The 25294-nt window shown below is 40.2% G+C and overlaps 1 protein-coding gene across 1 annotated transcript in view; it reads right to left on the bottom strand.

Moving 5' to 3' along the window:
* Positions 1–207: 207 nt before the first annotated feature.
* Positions 208–25294, bottom strand: part of Mpzl1 (myelin protein zero-like 1) — a 53022-nt gene continuing 27935 nt past the window's right edge. Inside the window, exons 2-5 of the mRNA XM_013021756.1 lie at positions 18440–18606; positions 11351–11564; positions 10267–10390; positions 208–492 (exon numbers count right to left, since the gene is read on the bottom strand). Of these exons, the coding sequence (XP_012877210.1) occupies positions 468–492; positions 10267–10390; positions 11351–11564; positions 18440–18606 (530 nt within the window). The 3' untranslated portion in view covers positions 208–467. The remainder of the gene's footprint in view (positions 493–10266; positions 10391–11350; positions 11565–18439; positions 18607–25294) is intronic.

The raw sequence follows: 25294 nt of genomic DNA, 5'->3' as shown, positions 1-25294 counted from the left end.
GGTTGAGCCCTTAGACAAAAAGGCCATGTCTAGGAAATACTACAAGGTCTGCTGTCTCCATTTAAGGCAAACCACATCCACATGATGATAATAGGAATGTTTCTGAAATTTCAGAACTGTAAATTGTCCCAAAGAATGTACAAAAACAGTAAGACAAATTATATATGAACAGAATCTTTTCATCATGCAACACTGGCTTCTCACATCAGGAAAATTAAACAGAATATTTATACATAGTCTTCATACACATTTGTTTTTCTCCCTCTATGAGTATACACATGCTTGTCCGTGCCTGGGTCCTCAAGACCACATATGGCTATGGATTACACTTTCTGGAAAAGAGTCCAGTTTGGATTTGTTTCTTGCTTAGGATATGTTCTTGGTCTTTTCTCAATTTTTCCGGATGTCCGCATACACCACAGACTCTGACTTGTTAATCTTGTCACTGTGATGTCCACCAGAGTGGTCTAACTGTGCGTATATAACTGGCCCCTGCAGAAGAGAAATAAAATGAGAAGTTTTGAGAAACTGACAATCCCTAAGATACAGACATCAAAGTGATTATACTCTGGTTCAAAATCAAAGACTTCTCCCAAATATCTTCTAAAGACTTCTTATAAATGATATATACTCAGGATTGACTTGAAAGTAAGATTAGGCATTGATAATTGTTAGTGCTAGTATGTATCAGATCTATTTTGTACAGCATACTTTTCTAAACACTTTAAAATCTTCCTTAGAAATTTCTGTAACAATATCCCTTATCCCTTATGTGCTACAGAACTCTTCAATCTCTGAAATTGGGATCAGAGCCCTAGCAACTAAGATAGGCAGCACTCTACTGACCCTAGACCCACTGAAATCATAAGCTTCCGAGTAAGTCATGTCAAAAAACAAATTTGGTGCTACCCAACATGTGACGCTATCATTGTAAACTGGTCACTTTGTGTTAAATAGGTACTTTAAAATACTTCAAATATTTAATACTACTTATTAAATTATTCAATTCTACTTTTAACAATTCTTTTAGTCTGACCTTGTGACCAATTGAACTATTACTTGATTTTTTTTTCTCTTTTGGACATAAGGGATCAAATATGGGCCCTTGTGTGTGCTGAGCACATTCTGTACAAATAAACCACATCTCAGGTTTGCTTATGCTCTTTCTGTTTTAAATTGTGTGTTTTTTTTAATGGTAACAATCTATAAGAACATATCTATAATACTATATTATACTAATCTACAATCTATATGGTACTACTCTACAGAAAAACTCCAAATGGAAAGAAGTACAAATACTCCTTTTACTCCCAGTAACAAGGAGAAGGTTAAAATTGCAGATCACTACCAGCCAGTAAAGCAGCAGAAATTTGGGCTCTAAAGGCAAAGTGATAACCAACTCTTAGGGGCGAAATATGAGCAGAAATAGAAGATTCAAACATCAGAAGGGAGCTTCACATTTCAGTCCCTACCTAGAGATTCTAAAATTATAAACAACAACAAAAAAGCCTTGATTTTAAAATGAAAATTTAACATAACACAGCCAACTTTTCGGCCAACCCAGGGACCTCTCCTTGACAGATTCAATAATATAGTTATACTTTCAACTTTAAATTGTAAATTCAGTAGCCAAAAGCATGTGCTTTAAAATGAACTACCTCAACTCAGCAGCTCTAACAAGCTACCAGCAACAACTTGCATCCTTTAGTGTGTAAATTGTGATCTCATGGAGGTCAGCACTGACTTCCACAGAAGGGACAGGCCCAGCTGCAAGGGTTGTACAATGGTATATCTGAAGTGAAGTTATAAAACAAGACAACAAGACCCTTCTGAACTTGGGAGTCCACAGCCGGAATTCAAAAGACATTCTTCACCCAAACTAGGAGAGAACAGCACTGACCACATGGCCCTCTGAATAATTTCTATGTCTCTAAAATGTTTAGTGTTCTGAGACTTAAATGATTCTTATAAATAACCTAAGGCAATGTCTAATAGCCAATATTCTCTCAACACAATCTAATTATTATTACTATAAGCATCTTATTATAAACATACTTTAAAACACAAAGGTAACTAATCAAGAAAGAAGCCAAACTTGTCATGTGTTCATCTTCAGTGTAGCTGATCTTTCTTAATGCCCTTTACATTGTCAATACTAAATCATACAGAGAGGCTCTATCTTCACCTCAACAAGCTTCAAGAAAAACAAAAGGAAGTGCTAATCCAAAAAGAAAAAAGGTTAATAGAACAGGATTTCAGTACTTGCTTATATAACTTTTTTATTTTTTGTTTTTCTGGTCGTGGGGCCTGAACTCTGGTGCTGGGCGCTGTCCCTCAGCTCTTCAGCTCAAGGCTAGCACTCTACCACTTTAGCCCCAGCGCCACTTCAGGCTTTTTCTGCTTATGTGGTGCTGAGGAATCGAACCCAGGGCTCATGCATGCAAAGCAAGTACCCTACCACTTCTCAGCCCTGCTTATATAACTTTTAAGATAATAAAACTCTGCACCTCTATTTCTACAGACTCAGGAGTTTTAGGGTGTGTTCATGGGGAAAGGAGTTTACAAGTTATGATGGAATGTAAATATGGTCTTAACTCCTTCCTTTATCAAAACTACATCCTTTGTAATGTAATGTCACATATCCATCAAGAGAAGAAACACATTTCTCCACTCCCTGAATCTGGGGCACTCTGTGGTCTTCCCATATCAACAGAATGAGACAGAAGTAATTTGGTGTAGTTGTCACATCCAGACCCCCAACAGGCTTTGCTGCTTCCAGTCTCTTATGGATCTTGGGATTCCTGAATCTGCCAGCACAATATAAACAAGTTAGCCTGCTGGCCCATGAGAGAGACATAGGGGTCCAGGCTGCTTTTCTCTGCTAGGCCAACTTGCCTAGCAGAGAACTATCCAGCCAGAAGCCAATCTCTAGCCAACTGTCAGCCAGCTAACATCAGCTGAACCAAATTGACCATAAGACTTGCCCCTAAAGCCAGATTTGGTAGCTGAACAAAAAGAACTACATTTACCATTATTTATGGCCATAAATAGCTGATACTGTATGTTGAATAGAAAAAAGGCCAGAGGGGGGTTAAAAATACAGAATTGTATCTGCATCAGTCAGCAACTGCCAAAATACCAATAAGTTCTTTCAAATGAGATAGTATTGTCTTTTAACAGACAAAGTAATTAGAAAACCAAAGAAGGAATAGAACTTTCTGTTAGGGATTTGGTTTTTGTTATGCCTACTTTTTCCCTCTTAGAATGTACTATGGTCTCACTTCAGTGACTTAATTACTTAGTCTAGAACTTAGACTGTGAGGGCCACATGAAGGGATAGTTAAAGAATCAAGCGGGGCTGGGAAAGTGGCTCAGTGGTAGAGCACTTGCCTTGCATGCATGAGGCCCTGGGTTCGATTCCTCAGCACCACATAAGCAAAAAGAAAAAACCTGGAAGTGGTGCTGTGGCTCAAGTGGTAGAGCACTAGCCTTGAGCTGAAGAGCTGAGGGACAGCGCCCAGGCCCAGAGTTCAGGCCCCACAACTGGACTTCCCTCCCCCCCCCAAAAAAAGAAGCAATTTTTTTTAGGTACTGGGGATTAAACTAAGAGCTTCACATTAGCTAAGGAAATGCTCTACCACTTAAGATACACCCCCAGTTCACTTTGCTTTTCGTTTGGTGGTTTTGTTGTTTTTCCTTAATATATATTTTAGCAATAGTACTACAGTTTGAACTCAGGGCCTACGTACTGTCTGAGCTTTTTGCTCAAAAGTAGTTTACCACCACTTGAGTCACAGTTCCACTTCTGGCATTTTTGTGATTAATTTTGGAGATAAAGAGTCTCTTGGACTTTCCTGCCTGGGCTGTCTTCGAATTGTGAGTAGCTAGGATTATAGCTGGATTTTCAGATAAGATCTTATGCTTACTTTGCCCAGGCAGACTCAAACTAAAATGCCCCTATCTCCACCACAACATCCATCTTTAATACAGAGGAATTGTAAAATGTGGGCTGAGATCAGTGATCTGTTAATGAATCTAACCCCAATAGAACAGTTTTCTAAAGGCTGGTTCTGGTTCTATCTAGAAGATGAAGGTACTTTGGTATCTTGGTGGAACATATTCCAGGATGGGAATTCTGAGATCTAGTGAGATTGCTCAGGACTTCAGGAAGATCCAATGAAACAAAATCAACTCAGAAACTAGCCTGTATTGCAAAGATACTCTCTTTGAATATATAAAAATTCAGAAAGGAAACAGTAAGAGCCATAGGAACCTAGTTATTTTTACTGAATCTTGGTATCCATCTTCCCCATCTTTTTTTTTCAATAAAGAATTATAATTAAAGTGAAATTTTTAATTTGGATATTCTCCCTCAACTATTTACTTCAAAAGTTGATATTATGGGGCTGGGAAGTTGGTTCAGTGATAAAGTACTTGCCTTATATGCATGAGGCCCTGGGTTCGATTCCTCAGCACTATATAAACAGAAAAAAGCTAGAAGTGGCGCTGTGGCTCAAGTGGTAGGGTGCTATCCTGAAGAGCTGAGGGACAGTGCCCAGGCCTAGAGTTCAGCCCCCATGACCAACAATAACAAGGCAAAAGTTGACGTTACTGAAAAGCTTACAGAAAGCATTGTCAGGCCTGGGCACAATAGCTCATGCCAATAATACTAGCTACTCAGGAGGATGAGATCTGAGGAACTCGGTTCAAAGCCACCTCAGCCAGGAAACACCATGAGACTCTTATCTTCAATAACTACTCAAAAGAGCTGGAAGCAGTGCTGTGGCTCAAGTGGTGGGGTGCTCACCTTGAGCGAAAAAGAAGCTCAGGGACAGCACCCTGGCCCAGAGTTCAAGCCCCAGGATCAGCAAAATAAATAAAAGCATTGTCTGAGGTAGGTTTATTCTTTTAGTTGTAACTACAGATAAAATTACCACTGAATTCCATTTGTATCAAATTTATTCTCATATAAAAGCATACTGGTAAGGACAGGGAAAGAAGGTGTAGGAAGAATACTATAGAAGAGTAAAGAGACCTGTTCTAAATACCACAAGGCTAGGAGCTTGCTCAAGTGGTAGAGTTCCTGTCTAGCAGTCTCCCCTACCTTTTTTTGTGCTAAGGTGGACTAAAGGCCTGTGCACTGTTCCTGAGATTTTTTGCTCAAGGCTGGCACTCTACCACTTGAACCACAGTTCCACTTGTAGCTTTTTTGGTGCTCAATTGGACATAAGAGTCTCACAGACTTTCTTGCTCAAGCTGGCCTCCTGAGTAGCTGGAATTACAGGTGTTAGCCACCAGTACCCAGCTAGCAGTCCTGATAAAACTCCTATAGTTCATGTTCTGTAGTAAAAAAAATTGCGTTGGGCAATTTAATTCTAGTCCTTAAGGCATTAAAGAGACCACTCCTAACACGTAGCACTCTGAGAACACATGCCTTTAGCATAAGCACAGATACTGACAAAACACTTTTTCCCCAGTATTAGCATTTATTCATAATAAAGTCAAACACATTATTACGACTCTCTTTGAGATTAATACCAATTACCAAAACAGAGATGAAAAGAATTGGACAAGGATAGAATAAACATATGTCCTAGAACTGGACAGGATCTAATACCATTTCTGCCACTAACAAGTGACAGTGAGCAAGGGACGCAATCTATTTAAGCCTTAGCTGCTTCTCATGTAAACCAGAAACATGCATCTTGCATGACTGTCATGGGGCTAATAAGATGCACACAATGCACTTAAAATATTACTATGTCCATGCTCTACCGTTGACAAATTCCTAACTCCAATCACTGTTCTCCAAAAATACTTGCCTTTTGCATGAAAGTATTATTTCTAGAAAAAGATACAGACAACCAATTACTCATCACATATTTACACAAAAAAGATTTAAAATAATTCCTACTCAAAACACCTCATTTTTAAATTTTGTTTTCAAGAGGAGAGCGTAGCACTTAAAGGACAGACTAAAGCTTTGCCAAGCTGTAACTCTCATGCCTTCATTACAAGCAATGCCCATTTGCAATCCCAATTAAGTAAAACTTAAGAGGAGGGGAGGAAGGGGAAAAGGGAGCGAGAGAGTGAATACGTTATGAGCTTGATGCTGCAATAGAAATCAGGTAATCTAGAAACCTAGGTTTTGGTCCCCATTTTGTCACTACCTCATGTAAATTTAGTAATTTAGTAAGAATGCCTCAGTCTCTCTCCCAGATATAATAGTTTGTTCACCCAATAAGAGAGATAGGGACTATAGATCTTATTCAGACAACTTCATAAACATTGTTATTTTCTTCCTCATAAACCTCTTCCTTCCAGCTATCACATCCTCAGGGAAAAGTAGAACAGACCAAATTATGCCGAATTCCTTAGATTTCTTTCTATCCCAGAAAAACCACAGTGATACTAGATTCAAAGCTATTGCCAAGCCACAATTATAAAGGAGCACAGCCAAAACAGTATTAAGCACAATGTTTGATCCTGAGCTGAATTCTGAATATAACTTCTTTTCTACAAAATAATTTTTCTATTTTATTAGCAATACTAAGAAGGTTAATCTCTTCTCCTCTCCCCTCGCCCTACTTTCCTTTCCCCTCTTCTCTCATTCCCTCACTTTCCTACTTCCCTCCCTTCTCTCTCTTCCTCTCCCATTCTCTCTCCTCTCTCCCTTTCCTTTTTTGGGGGAGGGTGTGTGTATTACTGGGAATTTCCCCAGAGTCTTACACATGCTAGGCAATTTCTTTACCAGCTGATTTAGTCCTTCTCTCCTTTATGTGGGTACCAGGGTTTAAACTCAGGGCTTCAAACTTGCTTGGCAGGCACTCTTCCACTTTAGCCATGGCTCCAGCCTGGCTTGTAGCTGGTTATTCTGAAAATGAAGCTTTGAAATTTTCTGCCTGGATTGAGCCTGCAGGACTCAATCTCCTGAATAGCTGTGACTATAAGCATGAACTACTGAGATATGGCTTTACTTTTTGTTGTTGAGACAGGTCTTGTGACCACCCTTTATCTGGGCAGTTCTCAATCTTGTGGTCCTTCTGCCTCCTTATCTGGAATAGATGGGATTGCAGGCACGCACTGCCTTGCTCTTTTCCTGATAAATTTCTTATAGAACACTTTTGTTCAGAATATAGTTCACCAGATTTTATTTCCTTGGATACTTAAAGAAGCATCTATTACAGCTGACAGAGCTATTCTAACTTTATTTGGGCTAAAGAAACCACATTCTTGGTAAGCAATATGTCAGTGGTGGTTTGATAGAAAACAATATTCAGGTCAGATCCCTGTCTGCACATTTTCTTGTGGTCTTTCTAGATGAGCCCTTTCATTTCCTTCTCCCTCTTTCCCTTCTCTGACTTGTGCTTCTCTGACACAGCTCAGTATTCTTTCCCATACCCAGGAAGTGACACCAAATGTTAAAGCACACTGAGCAAGTACAACTGCCACCAGCCATTACCTGGTGAGATCCTGAAGGCAGACTCTTTACTAGATGCTCTGTGTCCGAGGGGGACTTCCGTGGAGTCTGCTTAACTGATGACAAACTCTCTGATGTGCTGCAGCTGATGGATTGGCAATTTGAAGAACAAATGTAAAAAAAATACATAAAGTAAATGGAACAAAAATATAGAAATGCATGTGATGGCAAGACAAAGCAGCAGATGTAGAAAAACAAAAGACAACAAAACAATGAGTACCAAAAAAACCCAAAACACTGCTCTCTTAAAAGTACTTTCTAGATCAGAAACTCATTCACCCTTCTGAGTAGGTGAACCTGCTGCTATCGGAGGCACAAAAATTAATGTGGTACAACATCTTCACTCCAGTTTCAAATACTGATTTTGTAATTCTGGTGATAAATTCTTGTTTATGTTTTGGCTGCTTTGTCTTTTTTCCTTGCCATCAACCCAGATCAAAGTTTTAAAAGGAGCAAACTAAACCTTCTTAAAGGAAATTCATTTTTACTCCCATTAAAAGCAAGCCTCTTTTGAATGTATTTTTTTAAGTTACAGATAGATATACATCCAGACTTGTATTTATGGCTGTGTGTGTGTGTGTGTGTGTGTGTGTATACTGAAGTTTAAACCGAGGGCCCTGTGTTCTTGCTTGTTTTTTTCACTCAAGGCTGGAACTCTATTGCTTGAGTCACACCTCCACTTCCAGCATTTTGCTGTCTAATTGGAGGGAAGAGTCTCTCAGACTCCTGAGTCAATAGGATTACAGACATGAGTTACCCATGTCCAGCTTCATGGCTCTTGTTTCCTCCATTCTCTAGCTCCCCACATTTTGTTTCCCTACTAATACCACAACCAACCAAAAATAGAACCCCCCCCCAAACAGCTCCAGAAACCATGAGTGATGACAAATTATAGAATGAAAAATCATGCAGGCTGATCTCTCTCAGAAGCATGAAGGGTTTTTCTTTAACATGTGCCATCTCATAAATAAATGAAGAAAGTGAACACCAGGGAAGAATGAGAAGGAACTCATTTGGAGATTTCCTAAAGAGAGATGTCATCAGCAGAGTAAATCATTTATATATATATATATATATATATATATATATATATAAATGTATATATATATGTATATATATATATAAATGATATATCTATATACACACACACATACACTTATGAGTTTGGGAAGGATGGATCAGTTTAAAGTGCTATGCTGAGAGCACACTATGCATTGCGAAAATTGGTTTTTTGTGGATGGAGCCAGACATGCCCTGAACCAAACTGTTTGATTATTCTAACACAAAGAGGGTCTTAAACCACTGACAGTAAGAAAAAGAAAAACACAGTCATTTTACATAAAGAACACATATATTCAGATGAGCCCAATTTCATCTGGATATTATTGCTCATTAGGTTTCCAGTATAATCACATGCCATATTTGTGGACAAACTATACTAGATGTTGGGTTGACTCAGAGCTAGGTGGTTAGTTGTCAACAAAAGAAATGAGTTGAATACATAAACATGAACATTAACAGCAACCAGCAATGTGACTAGTTACCATGTGTCTACTGGAGAAGAAGAAGAGACCCAGCCCTGTTTATAGTCCCAATGTGTCTTCTATGTCAGCTTTTCTTAAGAAGTGGAAGATAAGCAGGACCTGATCCTAGCACACCAAGGCAGAAAAGCAAAAGAGAAGGAAAAAAACCAAAGTAAGAAGAATAGCAGCATTCACGATGCCATGCAGGATTCTAAGGAATACTTGCCTAACCCTTTACTAACCCCCCAGGACGAACTATAGACTGGTAAGTCACCACCTTGGGATTAGTCTCATGTAGAAAAACCAACAACCCAGCTCTACTTCATCATAAAACACCATGCAAGGAACAACAGTCAGCAGAATAGAAGCATTCCAAGCTGAATTTGAACATTCACAGACTTGTTTAAACACAGCACTCGTAAAAGCTATATCAGCAGAGCCCATAGGCACAGGTTCCCACCATCCACTAGCAAGCAAGCTCAGAGCATGCAATCCTTTTGAATTACAGTGCCTCTGGGATGGAGAAAGTCAGATGGTGCACGTGTAACACAGCTCGTGCTACATCAACTTGAATTCAGAGTTCATCAGTTATACCACATGAATTCTACATAGCTTATTACGGTTTAACTTTCCAGCTGGAGTGAGGAAAAGAGAAGGTCCTTCAATTAGATATACCCTACAGTCAAAGATGTCACTTTTGAGAAGAAAAGTCAACTTTTTTTTTATTGCTGGTATTTTTTGTTGTCAACACAAGGCAGGACAATCAGAGCAATAAAGCTGCCAAAGCTGAGGTAGGAAGTTCCAAAAGGAAAACTCCTCCATCTGACCCTGGGCTAGGAGGGTAGTTTATTTCTACAAGTTCCTGATTAAGGTTTAATAGTTACCCAACTAAGACTCTTACTAGATTATTGCCAAGAAATTACAACTGAACTGTTAAGTGGGGTAAGTGATGTCTGTGGCTTAAGAACACTAATTGCAGAGTGGATGATACTGAAACTCAAAACACAGACTGCTGAGCAGTTCATTTCAACACGCCTCTGAAGAAAACTAGAGAACAGGGATTAGTATCACAGTCTACGTAAAACAGCAGGCACTGGCTTCTGCCTGCCCATGTTAGAAAATACCTCCTAAGAAGCATGCTCATTTCCAACAGGGGAGCACACAGTGGTTAATTCCTTACAATGACATTTCCATTTTAAAAATATACAATATAAGCCTCAGTTTCTTCTTTCCACCCCTCCCCTGAAAGATGGTGTTTCTTACCCAGTATATTCCGGTTTCCAGTTTTTCCTTTTATAGAGGACCGCCAGAATCATGCTGATGAGCAGAGTGAGCCCTAGGACCACAGCAGTAACTATACCCACCACCACCCAAACTGGCAAACTCTCTAGAGGGAAAGAACAAGACAGGGATAAGATACATTGCTACAGAGAAAAGGATGGGTAATTCATTAATTTAATAAGCAAAAGTTTACCCCTCGCAGTTATTATTTTATTTAACCTCTTCTATTATCCATATTATAAGCAGTAGTACCTAAGTGATGACATACAGCGACATACTGGTGATGTACTAGCTGAAAAAGAATGAACTAGAGGATAAAACATTTCTATACCCACAATCCCTCTCCATGTTCTAAAGTCAAAATTGGAGATCTGAATTTCTATCAGTCTACTACTCTCCAACAGAGCAGACTTTGTCCCAGGATGGAGACACTAAAACTTAGCATTTTCTGCTTATTCTTGAAAAAGGGAAGAAATAATTGTAGGCTGGGAAGGTGGCTTAGTGGTAGAGTGCTTGCCTTGCATGCATGAAGCCCTGGGTTCGATTCCTCAGTACCACATAAACAGAAAAAGCTGGAAGTGGCACTGTGGCTCAAATGGTAGAGTGCTAGCCTTGAGCAAAAGAAGCTCAGGGACAGTGCCCAGGCCCTGAGTTCAAGCCCCAGCACTGGCAAAAAAAAAAAAAAAGAAAGAAAAGAAAAGAATTGTACTGGATTGGAGATGTCAAAACTTTGGGTTGGAGAATATCAACATGCTATCAATTTCCTTCTCTCCCATGGCCCACTTCTTCTAACCATTATGATTAATACTAAAGAAAAAAATTACTACACCTGAACACAGATCCATAAGTTCCAGACAGGAAGTACATACAAGAAGAAATCAGCCACTCTGGAGGCGGAGTTAGTTCTCCAACCCCTAGGTATGTCTGGTTCACAGAGACTGAGAGAACAAGTCTATGGCAAAAAAAAAATCCTCACTTCAAACATATCTTGAAATATTAACTCTTGTTCTCCAACTAAATGAGATAAAGAGGACTGTCATTTCTGCAAAAGTCCTAAAGAGAGTACCTTTTTCCACGACATAGAGTCTAATATGGCCAGGCTGGACAACAATGTCAGGAGGGTTTTTGACATCACAGATGTAGGTGCCATTGTGTATAAACTGCATATTTTCTATGTTGATTGATGCATCCTTCTTGTCGAGGTCTCCAGCCCAGCTGATTCTGTCCTTAAATGGTGGATAATTCCCAAAGTATACTTGCCCTTGGGAGTAGTGGAAAAACTGCAATTAGAAAATGAGAGCACATGAGCTACTTTCAAAGACCAAATTCCTAAAGACTATAGGAGAAATGCTGGTAAAGCTTTAGAAAAGACTTCAAATGAAAGAAATGCAAATCATATAACAAGTCTCAAGCTATGGAATATAGGCCAGGCAGAGTTTTGAAGATGATAGAGTACAACTCTGCCAAGTTTCGGTTGGAAAAAAATCAGACATACATACCATCTTTAATCCTTTCAACATCCCCTAAAGGTAATGATTACTATTCATTTTTTAAATAAGAAAATGGAACTCAAAAGAAGCCATTTTCCCAATGTCACAATTAAGTATTAGGCCTAGAGTCAAAATCAGGCCCATATTACTCTTAAAAAGCCAGTATTTTCAGGCGGGCGCCGGTGGCCCACGCCTATAATTCTAGTCACTCAGGAGGCTGAGATCTGAGGATCACAGTTCAAAGCCAGCCTGGGCAGGAAAGTCCGTGAGACTCTTACCTCCAATAAACCACTAGAAAACCGGAAGTGTTGCTGTGGCTCAAGTGGTAGAGTGCTTGCCTTGAGCTGAAGAGCACAGGGACAGCGCCCAGGCCCAGAGTTCAAGCCCCACAACTGACAAAAAAAAAAGCCAACATTCTTCCTACAAGACTACTTCAGAGGCTTCAGAAACCCACCACTAAGATATACAAAGGCACACCAAAAAGAAGCCTAGATGGCATATGTCTATCTGCAAGTTTCAGTGGAAAAGTCATAGGCATGTAAAAGAAACAAAACCTGGAATATACAAAATGTTCTTCCTGGCCTGTGAAGGAAGTGTACTCTTCCCTCTCAGACCTAGAAACTTATTTCTCAAAGCAAACCTTCAAGAAGGTAATGCCCGGAGGGAGGGGAATCTACTCACACTGAATTAAACCCAAGCAGTTTCGCTGGAGGGTTGATGTCTTTGCTCTCAGTCCTTGATAAGAAGATAGTGGGAGATTTGCTCCATTATCCTGTCTACTTAATTTCTACTGACAACACCTAATTTTAAGCTCTCACCATCTTGGACTGGGGGGACTTAATTGGTATCTGATTCCAGCCTCAACTTTCTTTATACCACCCTCCACCAATGTCTAAATGAGCAATGACAAAGAAACTGTTATTATGCCATTTGCCCAATATATGCCCTCTATTTATTTTTTTTGTGGGGGGTCCAGTCGTGGGGCCTGAACTCTGGGCCTAGGGGCTGTCCCTCAGCTCTTCAGCTCAAGGCTAGCGCTCTACCACTTGAGCCACAGCGCCACTTCCAGCTTTTTTTTTTTTTTGCTTATGTGGTGCTGAGGAATCGAACCCAGGGCCTCATGCATGCAAGGCAAGCGCTCTACCACTGAGCCACCTTCCCAGCCCTATGCCCTGTATTTAATATGACCTAAATGTTTTGTTAGGAACTGTGAAGGTCTGAGATTTCACTATTGGTAAACTAACAAAGTACCAATGAAGTATTCATTCCCATGAAGACTCAGAAACAAAGGGCCTTATGATCATGGAACAAGAAGCATATTTCTATATGTTCCCTTTGCTCCCTAACTCCCATATTGATGGCACAAGGGGCTCAGGTGGACTTTGTACATGCAGGGGCATTACTTATCATCATTCGGGGGGGGGGGCATAACTTCATCATCACCGCTAGGAACTCCAAGCTTAGGGAACCCAACTCTTTCATTTTTCAGACAGGGTCTCATGACATTGCTCACTCAGCTGCTCACTTATCTAAGTGTTGGGACTACAGGTATAAGGCACCATGCCTTGATTAGAACTCAAATATTTTGTAATTAGGTAAAAGGCATGTCCAACTTTCATCTGAAGAGACACACTACCTTTACTACATGGAACAGTGAGCAAATCTGTCTTCCACAGCTAGTTGTTTTATGAAGAAAGTTCACAACAAAGACAGCTAGTGGGCCAGGAGTTGGTGTCTCATGCCTATAATCCTAGCTACACAAAAGGCTGAGATCTGAGGACTGCGGTTCAAAGCCAGCCATGACAGGAAAGCCTTTGAGACTCTTATCTTCAATCAGCCACAAGAAAACCCTAAGTGTAGAAGTAGCTGCAAAGTGGTAGCACAAAAAAGCTCAGAGGCAGCTCCCAGGCCCCAGGTCAAGCCCCATGGCCAAAAAACAAAACAAAACAAACAAACAAAAACAGGCGTTCTTGCCTACAATATATGCAGAAATGTGAATAACTCATGGGGAACCACCTGTCAGCCACACTCCAGTGCTCACAACATCCTGCAAGGTGAGAGCCATTTAACTATTATTTCATAAATAAGGAAAGTGAGGCTCAGAAAACTTGAGTGACCTGCCTAAGGACACATGTCTTTGAGATAGAATTCAACTCTAGCTTTCATTTCAAGGCTGTTACTATTTTTTCCCTATCATTTCATGTTTCTTATGTCTGATCATATCCTGCCTGCTCAAAGACCTTCACTCCCCTTTTCTGCCAGAAAACAGATAAGAAATTCAATGTCCCAAACATTGAGTCCTTTCATCATCTAGTCCCTGCCTTCTCTTTCTACATCCCCAAATTTTCTCTTGCATTTTTTTTTTTTTGGTCAGTCATGGGGCTTGAACTCTGGACTTGGGCCCTGTCCATGAGCTCTTCAGCTCAAGGCAAGTGCTCTACCACTTGAGCCACAGTTCAGGGCTTCATGCATGCAAGGCAAGCACTCTATCACTGAGCACCTTCCTAGCCCTCTCCCTTGAATTTCTGAAGCTGTTTACAATACCACCTACTCCACTGCTTCCAACTGCTGTGTTGTGTGCACACTGCTCCCCGGGTCAGTCTGTTTAGATAGACTGAGTGCCCCTGAAAGGGAGCGATGAATTGTATTTACCTCCTCAACTCTTAGGAGGACCTCATGTATTGATCAAACCAATGAGATAAAAGAATTAAAAAACTCACAAACTTTACTGGATCTTATTACCAGCCAGTACTTTTAAAGTGTATGGCAGTGTGCTGAAGCTATCAGGGATACTGAAGAGGTAAGACAAGTGTCTCCTTTCAAAACAGCAATAATCAGGATTATGAGAAAAGCTGCCCTAACAGAGGGTACATATTATAGAAATGTATAGTGAGTTTTAAGATCTAAGAACTTGAGAGTGGAGTGTTATGGAAGGATTAGGAGGTAAATATGGCAAGAGTTCAGAAGGAGGAGGCAGAACATAAAGCAATTTCAGTAGACTGGAAATAACCTTATAGAAGAAGAATAGAAAAGTTGAAGTGGTTGGCTAAGACAAATTGTAATAAGCTTTGACTTCTAAACAAGTATAATTGTTATGAATGTGAAACCAGGAAGTTTCTGGCAAAGGCAGTACCAAGGCAAAAAAAACTATTTTAAAACTGGTATACCTGGAGGCATGTGATGGTTGAACCCAAACAAGTAGAACAAACCAAGTGTTAACGAACCAATCTAGGCACAAAATTAACATCGTTTAAGAGACAGCAGAGACACAGCAGGAAGTATGACAAAATCTGTACACTATAACTGAAAAACAATTCAGCAAAGATTCTTAAGTCTGCTGCAGGTGGCAGAGGGGAAGTGTAGAGGACAAGGAAGGGAAAACAACTACAAGACAAGCCACTCCACCAGACTGGTCCCTAAACAACACTAACATTTATGGTATGCTAGATTTGAGCACACTTTTCTTACAAAATCTGTAAAGAAAAAAGCAACCTGCTTATTTGATTAAACATGTTCCAATATTTCAAAGATAAAAGATCCTATATTCTGGAGTTGTGTAATCCAACTAGTGTATAGGTAAGTTAACAACTCTAATCAAAAATACAAGTGCCAGGCACATACTCATGCCTGTAACCCTAGCTACTCAAGAGGCTGAGATATGCAGATTGTGATTTGAAGCCAACCCAAACAGAAAAGTCTATAAGACTCATACCTCCACTTAACCAGCAAAGAGCCGGTAATGCAGCTGTGACTCAGGTGGTAGCATGCTAGCCTTGCACAAAAAAAGCTAAGGAATAGCACCAGGCCAAGTTCAAGCCCCGGTATTGGCACACACACAAAAAAAGAGGAAAATGCAACCTGTTTTTGGATTACTAAGCCTTCTTCAACCCACATATGAATGAATATTTGTGCATCAGTGGAACTACTCTTTAAAAAAGAGTTGTTATCTCTGTGTCCCACTGGTGATAGCTTTATTTTCCATAAACGAAACACCTGCTGCTCACATCCATTCTTGCAGAAGACTTCAGAAGGAGACCTCACAAGTTTAATTTTTGGACTCCCTTGAGTAAACTTGCACACGTAATTTATATGCGTCACACTGACACTCAATTTATGAGGCAGAATGCCTTTGTATTGCCTTCCTCAGAACATGTGTATGGATTCCTGTTCTCATACTCATGGCTATTCCAAGAGAGGACTTTCAGAAAATTCCACCTTGTGTTCTGCATTTTGTCTTACCTAAAATTATACCCAACTGGACTCTATGGAACTTAAGCAAATTTGAAGTCCCTGATGTGACCTCCCACTTTCCCTCTTTGCTAGACATGACATAGAGGTCCGTCCTATGAATAAATCTTGGACTCTGACAGAAAAATAGTTTCCACCCATGAAATGAAAAATACAATTTGCGGTCCTATCTGCTGCTGGGAGAACAAAAGACTGGCTGAGTAATTTATAAAATATAGTAGTTTATTTGACTCATGGGTCTAAAGGTTAGGACGTCTAAAAGCATGGCATGCTGCCCTTGCTTGGCACTGCTGCGGGTCTCTAACATAGGGGAGAGAAGACTGAGCAAGAGAGCAAGCTTGTATCTCTCTCCTTCCTCTCAGAAAGTCACTAGTGCCACCATAGGCCCCCACTCCCAACAGACTTCATTCAATCTAGTCTTGATTGCGTTGTAAGCCCCCTCCCCTTCTAAATACCACTTCAACATTTGAACTTGAAGATTAAGTTTCCAACACCAGAACTTTGGATGACAACACTGACTATCTAACGTACAACACTGCTAAAGTAGAAGACAGTATTTGAATGATCCTCAATGTGCTAACAAGGCCACAGTCTCACAATAACTTGTCTATATTAGCACTGAAATACCTCACCAGCACCCTGGCACTTACCTTATATGGCCTCACTTTCCTCCTATGTGGGAGGTTTATTATCTCCACTTCATAGACAAGAATCAGGACAGCCAGTGCATGGTTAATAAGCACCCACTACATAATATAGCATGTTCTTAAAAACTGCTTTTGATAAAAAGTACTGACTTCGCACTTGAGCCCACAAGTTAATGAAAAGTTGGAGAAAAGTTCAGCGAACCTGCCTCTCTCTTGCATGTCTCTTCAGCTCCTAGCCATTCTCTCCTGTACTTAACCAAGTTTTGCTTAACAGCAGGACTGAGGGATGAACACTTGATGTCCAAAGTGCAATCTACTCCTCAGGTAACAATGACATGCTTACTCAGACCAATTCTCAGATAATGACCAGCCAAATCATCATACCTTTGATTAAGAAATTTCGTTTACATCTGGCCCACTGTCCTTTGTTTAAATCTGAAACTCAAGTCAGAACCTGGAAGATAGGCTTGAAATGCCTCTTCCCAGGCTAAACTGTATTGAATCTCCTCTGCACTTTACCACATGCTTCTGTTTGTTTTGATTGTTTTTGTTGTTATTGTTGTTTTTTGTTCTTGTTTTTTGGTGCCTATTCTGGCACTTACACTCAGGGTCTGAGTGCTGCTGTCCCTGAGTTTTTGCTCAAGCTAGCTTTCTTACCACTTGAGCCACAGCTCCACTTCTTTTTCAGCTGGCTAGTGGAAATAAAAGTCTTATAGACTTTCCTGCCCAGGATGGATCTGAACTGCAATCCTCAGATCTCAGCCACCTGAGTAATCTGAGGATTACAGGTGTGAGCTACCAGTGCCCAGGCACCTTGAGCTTTTTTCCTTAAGGCTCACACTCCATCATTTGAGCTTCAACTCCACTTCCAGCATTTTGGTGGTTAGTTGGAGATAAGTGTCTCATAGACTTTCCTCCCCAGGGTGACTTCAACTGCAATCCTCAGATTTCAGCCTCCTGTTTAGCTAAGATTATAGATGTGAGTCACTGATGCTGGGCCTACATGATTCTCTTTAATTGGGACAGGGGGATAAGCCTAGACCTGTTGGGACTCCTGGAGCCCCAAGCTTTTCACCTAAAACTGTTTACCCAGCACTCAGCAAATTACTAATTCTGCTAGGCCCCTCCTCTTACTCGAATCATCTGTACACCAGTCTTACTTTTCTGTACTCCCAGGTTTAAAGGCTCAAATGTTTGAAATTCCCTCCTCCCTCAAAAAACCTATACATTGTGAGCTCCCAATAAAACAATGCTGAGTTACACACAAGTTTAATCAAGAAAAGTATAATCAAATCAGAAAGATGTATAAATACATATCAAAAAATCAGAAATACCAAGAAAATAAGCTTCATCTAAGAGATGCTTAGTTCTTTTTTCCTAAAGAATCTGAGTCAAGAAAAGACTCTGCAGTGGGCGTCAGTGGCTCACACCTGTAATCCTAGCTACTCAGGAGGCTGAGATCTAAGGATCTCGGTTCAAAGCCAGCTTGGGCAGGAAAGTCTGTAGACTCTTATCTCCAATAAACCACTAGAAAACCAGAAGTGGTGCTGTAGCTCAAGTGGTAGAGCGCTTGCCTTGAGCTGAAGAGCACAGGGACAGCACCCAAGCCCAGAGTTCAAGCCCCATGACCGACAAAAGAAAAAAGAAAAGACCTTGCAAATTACTTAATAGATTTCACAAATTTGGGGAATGGAAAAGCATAGGTCATCAATCACAAGAACAAGACAGCAGTAAAGCCTATGAGAAATAATGACACTCAAACATTCCTACCGACACAGTGGTGTCAGTCCCCTCTGGCTGGAAGCTCCAGGAAACAGTGGTTAAGCGGCTAGTCACATTGGTGGACTTGAATGTGCATGTGAGCTTCCCTTGTGTCCCATTTGCCACATAGATTTCTTTTGGTGTATATACTTCCAACGCTGACACTCTGGCTGTCACTGCAGAAAGAACAAGGACAGTTTAAATGTTGAATTTAGCGTGAATACTACTGTACATTATTTATCAGTGAAAAAGATAAAAATTACAAGATATACACAGCAATCTGCTGTATTATTATACTCCATTCCTCACAGGATATTTTATGGTTCAGGGCTTCCTAAAGAGTAACTGTTGATGGTCTGGTGTTTTTATTTGGGGCTATACCTAATATATTTGTTTAATGAACAGACATTTATAAAAGCAGTTTTAGGTATGCAGAAACAAATGGAATGTGAGAAGTTCTCATGAATTTACCTTCCCCCTTTCATTATTATTAATGTGTGTGCCACATTTGTATCAACTGATAAGCTAAGATTGTTACATTATTGTTAGGTTTGCAGGGTTCACTCTTTGCCTTATACATCCTTTGGATATGGATATAAGAAGAGATAACCACCCTTACAATATACCATACCAAATACTTACTTCACTGTCTTAAAAAGAATTCCTTTTGTGCTACAGGTTTCCTCTCCCACTGACCTTGTTTTGTTTTCCCTTTGGTTGTACTGGGGATTGAAATCAAGGCCTCACCTCTTGAGCCATGCACTAGTCCTTTTGCTTTTAGTTTGTTTTTCAGTCTCTCACTTATGTCAGGCCAGCGATACCAGTGAGAGAGTCTCACTAACGTTTACCCAACCTAGCCTTAAACCTTTACCTTATCTACATCTACTAAGTAGCTGGGATCATACATACCATGATGTCTAGTGCATCCACTGACTTTTTACTGTTTCTACAATTTTGTATTCCCAGAACACTATAGAGGTAGAATCTTATAGCATATAGCCTCTTCTTTCTCTTCTTTTCTTTTCTTCTTTTTTCAAACTTCTCTTTTCTTTCCTTCCTTCCTTCTTTCAGTCTTTCCTTCTTTCCTTCCTTCCTGCCAATATCATGGCTCTGGCTCAGCTATCTTGATCCCATAAGCACTCTATCACTGGAGTTATGACTCCAGCCCTGCTTTTTTAAGTAGTGATAAGGTCACACAGACTTTTCTGCTTTGAACTATTATATTTCAGGTCTCAGCCTCCTGAACAAGCTAGGATTACAGGTGTGAGCCACAAGCTTAGCTATTTTTACTTCTTTAAACAGAATTCATTTGCTATACTGCAATTGTTATCACATTAAACTTTATCTCACCTTTTATATTTAAAACAATTAAACTATTCTTATCTACCACTTCATATCAGACCATGTCTATTATTTAATTGACCCTTTTCCTATAAAGAATTTAAGGTAGGAAAATAATACTGTGATAGCACCACGGTTTGAACTCAAGGACTCACACACTCTACTTCTGAGACCATACCTCTAGCCCCAAACCAGATTATCATTAAAGAAATAGTCTGGAATAATTATAGTGTTCCAGTTATTCTAGAATGTAACAGATGGGCAAAATAAGAAGGGTATTATCACTTGAGATGGAAGGTCATTTTCAGAAATATTTTTTTCTTAAAGACTTAACTGTGACTCTAGACCAAGGGGAACAGGAGCCCTTCCCTACTCCTCCCAACCATCTTCCAAATGTTTATTCTTAGAACACAAGGAGCACTTTGGCCATTCTTTTAAATAAACTGATAGCCATACTGCATCAAGCAGATTTTTTTTCTGCTAAAAGAGGGAGGATTATTATTATAGGGAACAATAGATTATTATTTGTGGTCCAAATCTCAAAACAAGACTTTCTTTGAGACTGGAAGCAAACAAAAGGCTTCCTTGCTATTGTGGGTAGGCAGAAAAGCAGCCCCAGGCACTGGAGTTCAGAGCGAAGGACAAAGCACAGGACAGACCAGTTAACCAGCTTATTCCAGGAAGCAGCTCTGGTCTGCAAGCCTGACTCCATCTGGGTGGTTTTTGACTTACTTTTCTCCACGGTGCTGACACAGCAAGCAAAGCCAGCCTTGAAAGCCCACAAATAAAGTTTCTCAAGGATTTTTCTTAAACCAGATCCTTGCCTCAAGGCCTGGGTGCAGAAATGCTATTTAAAGATGGAACTAGGCCAAATGTCCAAGTTTAAAGTCAAGAATAGGAGCAAAAGGCTAACTCTTTAAGTGGCTTTTATGCAATCTGTATGCCAAAGCTGGCTAATAAATAAGTGGTTTTTATTTCAAGCATTCCATTAGTCTTTGGCTAATTTAATGTGTAGTAGCTCTTAGAGCCTGGATATGAATTCTTACTGCTCACAACTGTAACCTGCCCTCAGGCGGAAGCCACTCCTAGGTGGGAGCCCTGCTCTAAGGCTCTACCATCAGTAGCTGCATCCTCACCACAGCCTCCATGTCATGTTGCCTGGCTGGCTCTCTACCTCCAAAGCTGTTAACAAAACATCTTGTCTTTACTTAGAAACATATCTAGAGATTGATCTCTCCCTAACTCTTTGGTGCAAGCCACTGCCACCTTTGCCTTGCCTTGTATTCTAAACACTCTCTCTGCTTCCCAGCCTTATACATGCTAACTTCAAGTAGTTTATAGCAAGGTTAGAAAGGTTCCTAACATGTTCTCAATGTGTGGCTCGCATCAGCAATGCAAGTTACCCAAGAGGTGAAATCTGAGGATTGTAGTTTGAAGCCAGTTGGGGCAGAAAAGCCTATGAGACTCCAGAAGTGGTAGAGTGTCAGCCTTGATGTTGAAAAAAAGCCAAGTGAGAATATGAGGCCCTGAGTTCAAAACCCAGTACTAACAACAACAACAAGCCATGTTAGAACTACCACATCAGTCCAGATCAGGCTAGTCCTCTGGTTCTTTGAGCTAGCTCTAGCTACCTTTCAGACCTCATATGCTACCCTTCCCCTCCCTCCCCACCAAACATATAATAACCCATTTGGTCACCTAGTGCCACTGCTGATGAAGTGATAGGTGTAGCTAAGAATAGCGAAAGCTGTGTACAATAAGACTGGAAGTGTCCCAAGAAATCATGATGTCATGAAAGACAAGGGAAGAATGGTCAATGTGTCAACTGTGCTGTGTATCTCATCTAGGGAAAAGTTTTGATGGAAACCCTTGTTCAGAACTGCTCATTTCCCATGTATTTATCAACATCTAGAATATAAAGTCCTTTTACCAAGCCTATTCCAAGTTTCTGAACAACTGTAACAAGCATGAATGGTATCTTCTAAGAAACATCCTCCTGTGAGTAAGGAGAGAAACTAAAACACAGGTTTCCCTTACTACATTCCAGGCAGCCCAAGCAAGTTCACTTTCTTAAACAACTTGTTTCTTAAACAACTCAGAATGGTTTTTTTTTGTCCTGCCTTCCCCTCCTCCCTACCTTTTTAAATGACTAGGAGCATTATGGAAATACATAGTAAATTATTGTGGATTCAGACAGCTCTTCTTCAGTCATACAAGAGAGTTTTTAGGGGCTGGTTAGAATGGCTAAAAATGAAAATGTAAAGGACACTGAGCTATACAGAAAGTATTGTTCCAATCTACATTCCATGTCACTAAAGAATGGAATCCTATTCTGAGTAAGTTATTAAATTTATTCTTCTCAGACCTAGGATTTATAATTTTGATACAGTTGTACAATGTCTTATGGAATCGGTCCCTGAACTCATATACAGAAGAAAAATATGCCCTGTTGATTTTTGAGATGGTAACCAATCACCTTGGAAATAAACACAAAAATGAAATGAAGTAAAACAATGAAATGACAAGCAAATGTTTCAAAAATTTTGACAACATTGGATTCTGAGTAACATATAAACAACCTGCAAACTTTAATATGGTAAGGAAGCTGTGAATACTTTCTACCTGGACAAGGTTCCATAAGGAAGAAAAAAATCTCTGAACACTAGAGTTTAAAGATCAAGATAAACCAACAGAACCAAAACTGTTTTAGGGTGCTCTGGAGAACAGAGTTTCTAAAATGTACTTTGCTACCCAACAGTATCTCTTAGCTGTGAAGTGACTGGCACTTTTGAATGCCAATAGATTGATTAAAATGAAAGACAACCACAAAATCACTTGATAAGGACTCAAAGTCTATGTAATCATCTGACTCGAGGTCATTTCTACAATAAAATGAGACACAGAAGTTGTCCTTTTTCTTCTCTTTATCACTACCTTCAAATAGTTGCATGAGTTTTCAACTTAGCATGTCTATTTATATGTATATCTTGATTGGTGTTACCCCTTCCATAATTCCCCTTTCTCTATTTCATCTCCCAGAAGTTGATATTCTTTAAAGTTTAGATAGACAATTAGAATGTTTCAGAAAAGAGGAATTTTTTAAAATACAGAATAAAAAACAAAATCCATAACAACAAAGGAAAATGCAAATTCAAGAGTGGTTTGCCAGCCAGGAAGTAGTGGCTCATGCTTATAAACCTAGCTACTCAGGAGGCTGAGGTCTGAGGACAGCAGTTGAAAGTCAGCAAGTGGGGGGGGGATGGGAGGGGGCAGGGATGGTAAGGGGAAACAAAGGAGGAGAGGAGGAGGCTTGATAAGACATGTACTCATTACCTTGCCCATGTAATTGTAACCCCTCTGTACAGTATTTTCACAATAAAAAAACTTATTAATAAAAAAAAAAGAAAGAAAGCACAGGCAGGAATGAGACTAATTTCCAGTTAACCACCAAAACGCCATAGTGAAACTATGGCTCAAGTGGTATGGCTCTAGCTTTGAGTGAGAAAAACCAAGTGACAGCATCCAGGCCCTGAGTTTAAGCCTCAGTATGCACACAAGCACACACATGCACACACAAATACACACACACACATACACACACACCCCACACAGAATTGCCAAGTGCAATTTTCTGACATGACCTATTTCAATTATTAAAGTAACAAAAAGCCAAGCTGGGTGCTGGCAGCTCATGCCTATAATCTTAGCTACTCAGGAGGCTGAGATCTGAGGACTGCAATTCAAAGCCAGCCCAGGCAGGAAAATCTGTTAGACTCATCTCCAATAAAGTAAAAGCTGGAAGTGGCGCTGTGGCTCAAGTGGTAGAGCACTAGCCTTGAGCATAAAGAGGCTCCAGGACTATGCCCAGGCGCCGGTGGCTCACTCCTGTTATCCTAGCTACTCAGGAGGCTGAGATGTGAGGTTCGAAGTTCAAAGCCAGCCCAGGGGTCCGTGAGACTCTTGTCTCCAATTAACCACCAGAAAACCGGAAGTTGGGATATGGCTCAAGTGGTAAAGCACTAGCCTTGTGCTGAAGAGCTGAGGGACAGCACCCAGGCCCAGAGTTCAAGCCCCACAACCAACAAAAATAATAATAATAAAGCATATAAAATAATTTTATGAAATTATTCTTTCCAAGTACATACAAAGATTATCTTATTTCAAGTAAATTCAAAGTCATATTACACCACTGAAAACACTGCAATAGTGTCACCATGAACAGACACAATCCTAAACCAGGCAGAGATTCTGAACCTATTATTAAATGAAGCAATTCTAAGTCCTGTCGCTGCTGGATTCATTTGTAGCAGATGTTTGTAGAAAATCTTATCTTTCAGAGAAATCCCATTAAGATTTGAAATTAAAAGAGGCTTTTGTTTCTTTTTTGTTGTTGTTGTTTCTGAAATACTTTGAAGTTGTTGGTATATTCATTCTTCTGCTTAAAAGAGTACAATCAAGCCATTTATTTATAAACAGCTCTTTGGCCTATCCCTTGTTCTCTGTTGATACACAGTGATGGTTTGATATTGTAATAGCTTCTAAAACAAGCATAAATGTGATGTTAAATCATATTAGAAGCCAAGTGCTGGTGCCTCACACTTGTAATCCTAGTTACTCAGGAAGCTATCTGAGGATTGAGATTCAAAACCAGTCTGGACAGAAAAGTCGGTGAGACTCGTCTCCAATAGTTAATTGAAGAATAGTTAATAGTTAATTCCAGAACACTGGAAGTGGAGCTGTGGCTCAAAGTGGTAGAGCACTAGCCTTGAGTAAAAGAGTTCAGGGATGGTGCTCAGGCCCTACATTCAAGCCCATGATATGAAAATAAATAAATAATATTAAAAGAGAGGAACAAAAGAGAACACAAACTCAGAATAATGGTAACCACTGATAGAAGGTGAAGGGGCTGACTCACACCTGTAACCCAAGTTACTCAGGAGGCAGAAATTTGAGAATCACAGTTAAAAGCCAACCTTGAGACTCTTGAGACTCCAACTAACCACCAATAAGCAGGAATTAGAGCTATGACTAGCAGAAGAGCTTTAGCCTTGAGAGAAAAAGTCCAAGGACAGTACTGAGGCCGAGTTCAATCTCTAGTACTAGCATGTACCCATGCGTGCGCGTGCATGCATGAGCACTGGCGTGAGCACGCGCGCGCGCGCACGCACACACACATGCACGCACACGCGCACACACACGCACACGCGCACACCAGCAACAGTAATTAACACTGGAAAGAGAAGTTAGTGCCTGAGTACTCATCCTAATATTTACTTTGTACATTGTCCCTTCTTTCTCTTACTCTTAGTATATTTTAGTTTTCAAAATAAACACTTTTTTAAGAGACAAAGGAAGAAATCAGCAAGGTGATGAGTTGTCTCCTTTCTAAATTCCAGAACATTCGGGCTGGGAAGGTGGCTCAGTGGTAGAGCGCTTGCCTTGCATGCCTGAGGCCCTGGGTTTGATTCCTCAGCACCACATAAGCAAAAAGAAAAAAGCCGGAAGTGGCGCTGTGGCTCAAGT

This window comes from Dipodomys ordii, unplaced genomic scaffold, assembly GCF_000151885.1.
Source record: "Dipodomys ordii isolate 6190 unplaced genomic scaffold, Dord_2.0 Scaffold57, whole genome shotgun sequence".
NCBI classification, from domain to species: Eukaryota; Metazoa; Chordata; class Mammalia; order Rodentia; family Heteromyidae; genus Dipodomys; species Dipodomys ordii.
This window is presented reverse-complemented; position numbering and strand designations above follow the sequence as displayed.